The sequence below is a fragment of the Daktulosphaira vitifoliae genome, unplaced genomic scaffold (assembly GCF_025091365.1).
Source record: "Daktulosphaira vitifoliae isolate Bord-2020 unplaced genomic scaffold, ASM2509136v1 Scaffold_1, whole genome shotgun sequence".
Lineage (NCBI taxonomy): Eukaryota > Metazoa > Arthropoda > Insecta > Hemiptera > Phylloxeridae > Daktulosphaira > Daktulosphaira vitifoliae.
Window position 1 is genome coordinate 71493610 of NW_026099572.1, and position 12095 is coordinate 71505704.

General features: G+C 25.3%; 1 protein-coding gene and 1 long non-coding RNA gene across 2 annotated transcripts; one reads left to right on the top strand and one right to left on the bottom strand.

Moving 5' to 3' along the window:
* The first annotated feature begins 1367 nt into the window (after nucleotides 1-1367).
* Nucleotides 1368-2977, top strand: LOC126907825 (uncharacterized). The gene is made up of 3 exons (XR_007704628.1): nucleotides 1368-2182; nucleotides 2277-2508; nucleotides 2727-2977. It is a non-coding gene; the product is annotated as an uncharacterized LOC126907825 (long non-coding RNA).
* A 4731-nt stretch (nucleotides 2978-7708) lies between these two features.
* LOC126907787 (uncharacterized) lies at nucleotides 7709-10065 on the bottom strand. The gene is made up of 6 exons (XM_050689384.1): nucleotides 9907-10065; nucleotides 9525-9627; nucleotides 9355-9451; nucleotides 8835-9022; nucleotides 8639-8689; nucleotides 7709-8573 (listed from the first exon to the last, which is right to left on the bottom strand). Exons 2-6 carry the CDS (start codon nucleotides 9609-9611, stop codon nucleotides 8490-8492), a joined length of 507 nt encoding a protein of 168 aa, XP_050545341.1. The 5' UTR covers nucleotides 9612-9627; nucleotides 9907-10065; the 3' UTR covers nucleotides 7709-8489.
* Nucleotides 10066-12095: the final 2030 nt, after the last annotated feature.

The following is a 12095-nucleotide window of genomic DNA, read 5'->3' on the forward strand; positions in this document are numbered from 1 at the left end:
TACAAAAAAAAGAATTATATTGATCCATACATCTTTCGAGAAGTTATAGCATTATAAAGTTAAAAATATAAAAAAGAATTTTTTTACAAAAATCGTATTTTTTTTATTAAGTTTAATGTCTGTTTTCACCATGAAGATAAAATAAAGTCCGAAATTTTTTTTTACCATTATAAAGTATATTACATTAGCTTTAATTTAAGATATATATAAAAGTGTCAGACCTTCCGGAACACTTTCAAAAGTTACGTTGAAAAAGTTCTACTTTCTATATGCATTTTTATGTTTTGAATCCCCCCTGTATTTAGGGAAATGGTCCGATTTAAAAAAACAGTATGTCGAATGAAAGATCTATATAAATACTACTTCTCATAAAAAAATTGTAATGATTCATACATTTTTCAAAAAGTTATAGCATAATAAAGTTAAAAATGGAAAATACAAAATCGAAAATTTTCACACAAAAATAGCATTCGGTAGCCATTTTCACCATGAAGATAAGATAAAGTCCGAAATTTTTTTTTTTCATAATAAAGTATATTACATTAGCTTTAATTTAAGATATATATAAAAGTGTCAGACCTTCCGGAACATTTTCAAAATTTAAGTTAAAAAAATTAATTTTTTGTGAAAAAGTTGTCATTTTAAATCCCCCCTTGTGGGCAGGTTAAGGGTTAAATTTATGAAAAAAATATACCAAATGAAAGGTAATGATATTATGCATCTATATAAAAAAGAATTATATTGATATGTTCATTTTTGAAAAAGTTATGGCACTTTTAAGTAAAAAAAATTGAAAAAATTTCGAAAATTAGCGATTTTTAAATTCGTAATTTTTTTGGAGGTTTCCCCCATTTACGGGGAACGAGGGAATTTTTTTCAATTTTTGAGGGTAATGTCTTCGACTAGATACAATTTGTGATCTTTTGACGTATCATTGAAAGAAATCGGTTCGGTGAGAGCTGAGAAAAAGTGGTAACAGACACAAAAAAAAAAAAAAAAAACACATCTTAGTAAAACCAATACCTTCTCAGCTTCGCATCGAAGCTAAAAATTGTTTATAAGTATTTATTTATTAAATGTGTTCTCAAGGTAACTACGAATTTAAATGCGCGTGAACAAATAAATTAACAAACTCAGGAAACTCAACAAAGGAGACCAAAACAATTAAAACTAACAAATACGTAGGTAATAATACTATTTATAAAAGTTATTATGTAAAATTATTTTTAAATACAAATAGCATGTTGTTCTATAGATTGAGCTTACCGTCGGAAGGCAAAGTTAATGAATTCAATAAAGGTGTTGTCGAGATGATTGCTTAAGATATGCAACCGTTATAGATTGTAAAAATAGAGAATTTAAAAAACTTATTAATCTTATCGAGTCGCGGTAAGAGTTGCCAACTAGTATAATTTGAGTAACAACACCCATACCTAATCTTCATAACTCTACACGTGAAATAGTTCAATCTATGTTGTCATCTACAAAATATGTCGCGCTTACTTTGGACTTCTATAAATACGGTTTCTTTTATTACAGTGAATACACATTTTTCAAAGTGAAAACATATGTTTTAGCTACAAAAAAACTAGAATCTAGTCATACAGCACATTATTTGTCTGAAGTTTTAACAGATATAAGTTGGGTTGGGTTTTTTCGAAGTAAAAGTCGTTGCGATTGTAACAGACTCAGGTGCGAATATAAAGACTGTAATTAGATTACTCGGATTTGATCCATGCGTTACTCATAAGTTAAAAAATGCTTTAAAAATCATAGTTATTGATGATTTTAATGACACTACTACAGCTTCTCGTACTGATGAAGTATAAATTAAGAAACTAATAAAAATGTGTCGATCCATTGTTGGACATTTCAAACAAAGCCAAGTGTCGAGTAGACTTTTCGCGGAAAACAAGAACAACTTAATTGTCCTACTTTAAAAATAAAAAAAGATATCGCAACTCGCCGGAACAGTACACTTATTATGTTAGAACGTCTTTCAGTGATTGAAGAACATTTAATGCTGTTTTGATGCCTTTACCACGTTGTCCTAATATACCAACAAATGAACAGCGGAAAGTTATAAATGATTTGGTTACACTTAGAAACCTTATGAAAGTTTAACAGTACAACTATCATCATAAACGACCAATTTTAGGAAAAGTAATTCCATTTATAAGAGGTATGTTTAAAGATTTTATATGATGTATAAAAATCTAATGATATAAATTTATTTATCAAATATTTCATAATGTCTTCTAATTTTTTTCTTAAAGGTTTACTATTATCAGTTAGAAATAAAAATCCATCAACATCTCCTGGAAACTTTTTCTAATGGAACAAACAAAAACACAATTTGGAGATATAAAGGGAAAATATCCATCACATTTGTACGCAAAAGTGACAATACTAGATCCTCGATTTAAAAAAGCAGCTTTCATATCTATTGATAATGCTAATGGAGCTGAATGTGAATACAAAAAGATCTTGTTTATCTAGAAAATCATGGTAAATTTTATGTAGATATATATTATTACTAAATTGACTAAATGTTTGAGTTAATTCTCAAATAAAAATATGATTATTTGCAATTGTCTTCATAATTAAATATGTCAACAGTATCAAAACATATAAAATACAATTCGTAAAACATGCATTTTTTTCTAAATTATTGTCAATTTATTATTATTATATTTAATTTAATGAAAATTAATTTTTTAATTTAGCTCCTTCGCTAACTGAACAAATTATACCAGACAGTACAATTTTAGAATCTAATAGCAGATCGAATTCAATACCCCAAGAAAATCTACTAAATTTTTTAGAAACATGTGTCTGTACACTTGGTCTCAAACTACTTTCTCAGCAAAAGCATTATGTAGACAATATCTTGATTTTTAACCATAAAAGATGATCCAATATTATTTTGAAAAAATAATAATCATAAATTTGGGGCACAGTCCGAAATCGCATCTTGCATTCGGACTACGTCGTACCATCAGAGTCAAATAGTTAGCACCAGACATAATAGATTAATTTAATTAAACTAAATTTTTGTACTTCAAATTAAAAAAAAATTATTATTGTTTTTTACTAAAAATAATCATATATTTTTGTAACAGTATTTTAAAAAAACCCAGCACAGGGGGGTCGCGGCACAGTGAGGACGTGGCACAGTTGGATCAAGTATTATGATATCTGACAGTGATTAAAATCACTATAAAAAAAAAACGCTTCGATGCAAATCTTTAGATAGTGTTTAATTTTAAAAAATTGGTGGATTATTCCAAAAGCTACATGATCTGCTAGTTCGTTATTAATATCCTAATTAAGATGATAAAGTATGTCGAATGAAAAAGGGATTATTAAAAAATATTATTTCTCATAAAAAAATAATGTTGATCCATACAGTTTTCAATATGTCATAGCATTATAAAGTTAAAAATGTAAAAAATAAAATCGAGAATTTTCATACAATAATAGCATTCGGTAGCCATTTTCACCGTGAAGATAAAATAAAGTCCGAATTTTTTTTTTTNTTTTCACCATGAAGATAAGATAAAGTCCGAAATTTTTTTTTTTTCATAATAAAGTAAATTACATTAGCTTTAATTTAAGATATGTATAAAAGTGTCAGACTTTCGGAACACTTTCAAAATTTAAGTTGAAAAAGTAAATTTTTTGTGAAAAAGTTGTCATTTTAAATCCCCCTCTGAGGGCAGGTAAAGGGTCAGATATAAAAAAAATATATATATTTCAAATGATAGGTAAAGAAATCATGCATCTATAAAAAAAAATTATATTGATCCATACATCTTTCAAAAAGTGATAGCATTATAAAGTTAAAAATATAAAAAAGAATTTTTTTACAAAAATCGTATTTTTTTTATAAACTTTGATGTCTGTTTTCACCATGAAGATAAAATAAAGTCCGAAATTTTTTTTTACCATTATAAAGTATATTACATTAGCTTTAATTTAAGATATATATAAAAGTGTCAGACCTTCCGGAACACTTTCAAAAGTTACGTTGAAAAAGTTCTACTTTCTATATGCATTTTTATGTTTTGAATCCCCCCTGTATTTAGGGAAATGGTCCGATTTAAAAAAACAGTATGTCGAATGAAAGATCTATATAAATACTACTTCTCATAAAAAAATTGTAATGATTCATACATTTTTCAAAAAGTTATAGCATAATAAAGTTAAAAATGGAAAATACAAAATCGAAAATTTTCACACAAAAATAGCATTCGGTAGCCATTTTCACCATGAAGATAAGATAAAGTCCGAAATTTTTTTTTTTCATGATAAAGCATATTACATTAGCTTTAATTTAAGATATATATAAAAGTGTCAGACCTTCCGGAACATTTTCAAAATTTAAGTTAAAAAAATTAATTTTTTGTGAAAAAGTTGTCATTTTAAATCCCCCCTTGTGGGCAGGTTAAGGGTTAAATTTATGAAAAAAATATACCAAATGAAAGGTAATGATATTATGCATCTATATAAAAAAGAATTATATTGATATGTTCATTTTTGAAAAAGTTATGGCACTTTTAAGTAAAAAAAATTGAAAAAATTTCGAAAATTAGCGATTTTTTAATTCGTAATTTTTTTGGAGGTTTCCCCCATTTACGGGGAACGAGGGAATTTTTTTCAATTTTTGAGGGTAATGTCTTCGACTAGATACAATTTGTGATCTTTTGACGTATCATTGAAAGAAATCGGTTCGGTGAGAGCTGAGAAAAAGTGGTAACAGACACAAAAAAAAAAAAATAAACACATCTTAGTAAAACCAATACCTTCTCAGCTTCGCATCGAAGCTAAAAGTATTACTTATTTTTGATTTTGATATTTTATTTCCAGTGTTTTTTATTTTGTTAATCAAACAACAATGTAAACTAAAATAATATTTTGTTCAATTTTACTTTATTTCTTCAAATGGCAAAACACATAATTAATTAACTTATATATTAGGTAATATTCTTACTGATAAAATAAATAATCGATAACAACTTTTGGACTAGTATTTCAGAAGTTATATCATTTTAAAAAATGGACTGTAGGCAGGGTCGCATTTAGGAATTTTGCCGCCCGGTGCACTTAATTTTGCCGCTCCTCAAAAGTGTTGGATTGGGTTTTTTAGTTGGCGTATTTAGTAATTCCGAATATTCAATTAATTGATTTTCATTTGCCATGGTTTCAAAAGTACTATGTAGAGGATGTTTACTAAAAAATTATAAAATTTTTCATTTATATAAAACTGAAATAACGTACAAAAGTTAACATTTGATTTTTAAATTACTTTTTATCACTAGACTCATTTAAAATCTGTTCAGCTGTAGTCTCTATTTCACTTGGCGAATTGGAGATTGATTGCCAAAAAATGNAGGCGAATTGGAGATTGATTGCAAAAAAATGAAGTTAATTTTGCGGTTTGAAAAATGACTTTTTGTTCTTTTTCTAATTTTAATTTAGCAACTTTTTCATAAGCACTTCCACTTAAACGTTTTCTGCCATCACTCATTTTAATACGTTAATAAATAATAAAATATACAAATAAAAAAAAACACCTCAACATATTAACTCGGTCACCTGTAGTCGAGTACTAAACACAATGAGCTGTCTGTACACAACACATTATTAGTGTGACATTATTAGATAGTAATTTTGTGAAAAATGAGACAAATTATTGTGTTTTAACTTTCTTAGTATTCCAATAATAATCGACTATCAACGGCCGACGACATCCATAAAACCAGTTTAAGGGAGAAAATATCAATACTTTGTTAAAATTAGATAAAAACATGAATCAAATAAATTGCCGCCTACTTTATTTATAGTGCTGTTGATTATAAAAATTACTATGTATAATCAATACTATTATCTAACTACTAACTGTAGTCTATGTTGTTATACAGCTTTGATATATCTTCTTTTACATTTATATCTTTGTACACATTTTAAATTAGAAAATAATAAAGTAATATTTTTTTTTAGAAATAGATATTTTTGTTTCATAAAAATAAATTGTTCTGTTTGAAAAAATTTAAAATTAAATAAAAATAATTAATTTTTAAAAATTGTATACCTATTAAGATTTTTGCCGCCCTTCAAAATTTGCCGCCCGGGGCAAATGCCCCAATACCCCCCCCCTAAATGCGGGCCTGACTGTAGGCATATATGCAGGTACATTTGTATATAATAATATACATAATCCATTGAAACTATTTGAATTAACTATTGAAACCGTCAAACATTTAAAAAACTATTCGAATAGTTCGATAGTTACTATTTGATATTTCCCATCACTAGTTTACACTTCAAGTATTCAGAGACCGTGTCCAACGGCTCGTCGCAATCATATTTCAATCAAGTTATAAGTAAAGTCTGGTGTCAAACGCGATTAGGATTAGGCGGTTCAGTATTTACACCAATTGCAAATGCGATTACACATCGCGATAACTGTGCATTGTAATAGTTGCAACTAATGTCAAAATGACTCCTAATTCCAGTTCATCTGATTGATACAAACATTTTAAACATATAAATTTAATCAAGTCGCAATGATTTATGGGATAACATTTATGCTACAGCGGATGTCTACTGAAACAAAGGCAGGTTGAGTAGTGTACTTCATCACTTAATTTAAAACTTGTAAGATTGAGAAAAGGCATCCAGTGTTTTGCTGGTGATTTTCAAGGGTGGCTGTACATGGTCGCCTATAGTTAATTGTAGTTCGTTAAGATAGTTTTGTCTTACTAGCGACGATTCTTATGAATTGATACTTAAATTGTACTTTTTCCTGGGAAACCAAATAACATTATTTTGGGATTGACAATTGTTATAATATAAATTAACTAAAAATTAAAATATTTTTTAATCTACAAAAATAAAATGTATTTAATGAATAATTGTTCCGGTTTTATATAAGAGTTCAATGCTTAATGTTAGAACAACCCGAGAGTATATTTTACTTATAAAAATGTATTACATGTAGTAAGGTTAACGCCCATGACCTACGTGATAACTCACTTTAAAGATGCATTCTTTAAATCTAAAGGAAAATAAAACATAAGCTATATGTAACATAAGACCTGCATTTTTTTATTAAAATTAATGGGTTGATTTCATGATAGAATAGAAGGGGGCGTTATCCACAAGAATAAGGAACGGTAAACAAGTAGTAAACTCGAGTATGTAAATCTCATATATATCATTAAACTACTTACTAATAAAAAGGAGATTACTCGTGGTAAAATAATTCAGATGCCATATAAAAATAAAAACAATAACTATTTAAATACTAAATAGAAAAAAAATTTCAAGTAAAATTTATCTGAACTCATAACTAATCAAAGTGAAAAAAGAAGTTAAAACTATATTACATAATCATAATTTAAAATTAAGCTTCACCTGTGATGTTCCAATTGTTTTGTTTGGTGCATCTAGAAAACACTAAGAGCTTTAAGAATTTACAAAATGAAATGATGGATGACTCAATCAAAATATTAGAGGTCAAAAATGATAACAGATTCATTGTGATACATGAATGTATACCCTGTATACCATAAATGATGTTCTGTACTTCACCACAAAAAATTATTTAGGTTAAAAATAAAAAACAATAATTTACTGGAGGAATTACAATTATATAAATTGGAATCATTGATGAACTATGATGAAATAACAAACTTCAGCCAACTAAGCATAAAATAAAAATGTTCTTTTATTTTTTAACAGAATGTGATTAAAGGTTACTATAACTGAAACACTACTTTGATTTTATAAAAAACAAATTACAACTTAAAAGAATGTTGTAATATTATTGTAAATAAACAAAGTAACATTAAATAGTAAATTTATTTAGTTGTAAAAAGCATATTATATAATTTTTTTAATAAAACTCATAGATAATTTAGATACACTTATATCTAATAATATTCATTTAAACATTTTTTTTACTAAATTAATTATAAAAAGGATAATAGCAGTAATAATAGTTTATTTTTATAACGTAAATCAAACTAATATTTTTGATTTATCAAAAGATTCAATTAAGGTTATAAAAATAATACATACATATACAAAATACGGCTCTAATTTATTACAAAAAAAATAAATAACTTATATTTTAATTTTTTGAACTTAATACGAATACTAAATATTAGATATATCAATAGTGATTAATACAATGGTACTTAATAAATATTTTTAATTAAATTATAATGCTTTAAGCAATTTATTTTAAGGCACAATTAGGGAGAAAAATAGGACGGAATAAATTAGTTTATTAATTCAATGAACAATAAAAAGAATGTTCATAGGCTTAAAAATAATGGCAGTCTTGATACAAGTGATTTATCAAAAAGAATATAAATGTCACATATAAGTTTAAGAAAACTTCCTTTGAGAAAATTCAAAGCAGTATACAAAAAAATAAAAATAGTCTAAGATGTCTAAAAATTGATCATAGTATAATTTAATTAAAACATGAGGAGTTCAATATTTGGAGATTGCATTTCATAGATAATTCTGTACTGTGTGTAAACACATAACCAACAATAGAACTATAAAAAATAATAGTCATTAAAATTTCAAATTTAATATTAATAGTTCAATATTTGTAACATACCTGCATAGCAGCCACAATCCAATAGATCACAGCAGCACAAACAATACGTATCTAAGATAATATTTTTATAATATAATGGTTAATAATAGTACAATAAACAGTGAGTGAGCTTTAAATTGTAAATTAATATAAACGGAGAGCACAGTATTCCATTACGATAATTTTGACTAAAATTTTAAAACATTATGAGACTTACATAGATGTAATATCCGTACAGCAACCAAATTGACCACAATAGCAGGAATATGACAACAAATCCCATTCCAATCAACCACGGCAATAAGAAACCACGCAAATTATTTTTTAATCCTTTCAACACCAATAAAGATGAACCAATCATATAGGCCAAGAAAAGTAGTGTAAAAACAACATAGGAATTTAATTCTAAAAAAAAAATTGAACACTATTAATTCTAATAACATATCTTAAAAATTCGAAAAAGAATTTTTTTTAATTTTTATTATGATTATAAAATAATAATAGTATTTAATTGGATATGGATTTAAAAAATTTACAACTTCTTACTTAAGAATTTATCTTTAAAACATAGAGCACTAAGTCTCAATCTTACAATAATAAATATTGTATTATTATAACTGTTTAAGATATAAAAGTTAGTGTAATACTATAAGAATTTGCATAATATATTACTAGTCAAATTTGAAATATAAATATACTTAATTTAATAAGAAAAACAAATATATTTTTATGCATACCATTTAAGTTTGTTTCAAAAAAGGGATTATACATTTGTGTAGATTCACCTCCGTTTTGCATATGAACAATTAATGCCATTAAGAATATTGATATCGCCTAAAAATTAATAATATTATATCACACAAAGTTTTATGTATTGAATGAATACAAAGTAAAATATAATATTTACTATAGTGTAAGCTGCAACAAATTTACATCCTGTTTTAACATCAGGATATACCACAATTGGTGTCCAAAAAGTTTTGACTAGAGTCATTATACAATTGCAATGTCTGTAATAACATAATTTAATATTAAATGATATATTAAAAATGTTACAATGCAACTTATATAATAAAATAGGCTAATTAAAATTTAATTACATTATTTATATACATAAGTAACAAAAAATAGAATAAATTACTAAATAATATATAAGGTCGAATAAATACCATTTTAATAGTCATTAATAAGCTTAAACTTTTAAGTAAAAATAATAATTATCAAAAGTTTAATAATACAATATAACTATAACGGTAGAAACATTTTTTTATAAAAAATACGACACATACCTATTTTATTTCTGTAACGTTCTTTCTTGCTCTTGAACCTATGTTGAACAATATTGGGTGTGTTGACTATTGTATTAAATTCAGTGTCCGGTGCTACTAGCGTTGTCTGACAGAGCCAACTGGTTCTGTTAATGTTATTTGAGAGAATGGAATTTCGCGCTGTTAAACGTTATCAATGCAGTGTTACCAACATACTATTAAAATTTTACAACTACTCAATCACCTAAACTCTGTAATCGCTCGAGACATTTTGATGTGCCTCAAAATAGTACTGTAAAACTGCGTAAAAAGTTGAATTTTATTTTTAAAAGATATTTTTAATTTTTTATGGATACTGTAAAACTAGTTAAAAACTTAAAACTAGTTTAAATTAAGATAGTTAATTTAACATTCCCACGAATTAAATGATACATTGTGTGTAAAAATGTCACTAACCCTTAATTTTACGCCAACATCAACATTTTTGTTCTCAAATTTATTTTCTTAATTCAATTTTTACAATAAAAAAATTATGACTCATGCTGTTTTCGTTCTTAAAAGACTCATTTTCAAAGAATAATGATTCTTGATACTTTTTCAACCATCGAATAAATTGTAAATAATTTATAAACAATTTTATTTTTAAGAAAAATTAAACATTTAACAAACTAAAAAAATTTTGGTATTTAATAATTATAATAATATGCTTTATATTTTTTTATGAATTTTATAATACTTATAAAGAGTCTAAAATATGCATTGTAATATTTATTATACTTAATCTGTAATATGAAATATAATAGTTTTTTCAATAAAAGACATGTTCTGTACTAGGTTAATGTCCTTTAAATATAAACTATTGTATTCCTGAGAATAAAAAAAACAATAAATTGTAGACCATTCTTCAAAATAACAATAAAAACCAAGAAATAGTATTCCTACTAAAAGATTGAACATTTTAGATTAGTCTGATGCATTAACTATAAAAATATTCGTTATTGCGGTCAATGCCATTCATTTTACTTAAAACTAAATCAAATTTTTAATTTTTAATAATTCATATTCAAACGACAGCACAATTTCCACTATAATGAGAATATTGAAAATCCTTATTTTAGTAAAATAAAAAAATTGGTACTCATCAATATAACATTAATGATTTTAAAAAATAATATAAGTCAGCAGACTTTTTCTAATTCGGAAATTAATTAATAAAATAAAAAGTGATTTAAGAAAAAATTTGTATGATTAATTTTTCTTCAAAAAACTACAAAAGTTTTTTAGTAGGTTAACAAAATATGTATGAAATTAATGCGTTTTTATTGTTTGATTACAAATAAATACAGAATAAACTTATTGTAAAGATATTAGAGCAATAAATTATTGTAGGCCCTTACACATTTTTACACAACATTACATTTACATGTAACATTTTATGCTGTAGTAAAATGTGTCTCCAATGACACTGAAGAAAATGATAGCTAGCTATGAAGTTGAAATTTTTTTTTTTGCATTCAAATAAAAAAAAAAATTATTTAACATATGTTTGATTGGAGTATTTCCAGAATGTTTTCAAAAGTTAAATTATAAACGTTAACATTTATGCAAAAGTAGCTATTATTATGGTATATCAGGAAAAATAATTTTTTTTTTTACCAACTATCATTTGGGGTAATAAAATTGTTTGAAGTTTTAGAATAAAATAAAACTTCATCATTGATTTGTTTTAATAATACCATAGGTAATATGAATATGTTTCAATGGTTCATAAATTATTTTTATTGTATTTGTCAAGAAATTTTTTCCTCTAAGTAAACTTGCGACGTTACACTCTTAAAAAACGTGTTTAAATTTTCACATACGAGTATTGGAAGTTTTGAACGCATACAATGTAAAGGAAATTTTTATAAATAGTGATAAAAATGTTATATTTGTGTATACATTTCTAAGAAGATAAGTGTCTAATTCTTAATAACATCAATTAATTATAAAGCTATTCAATAAACCTAAGAGTTATTTTAATATTATAACTACTATATTTGAATATTCATACTATATTATGTAATAAGATATATAAATGTTTTACACCATAATAGAAATAATTTGTCAAAAAATTATTTGTATATTTATTATAGTATAATATATTTATTTAAAATGTAGTCATCATTTTATATTAGTCATCATATTATGATCGGATCCGGATATTTCGC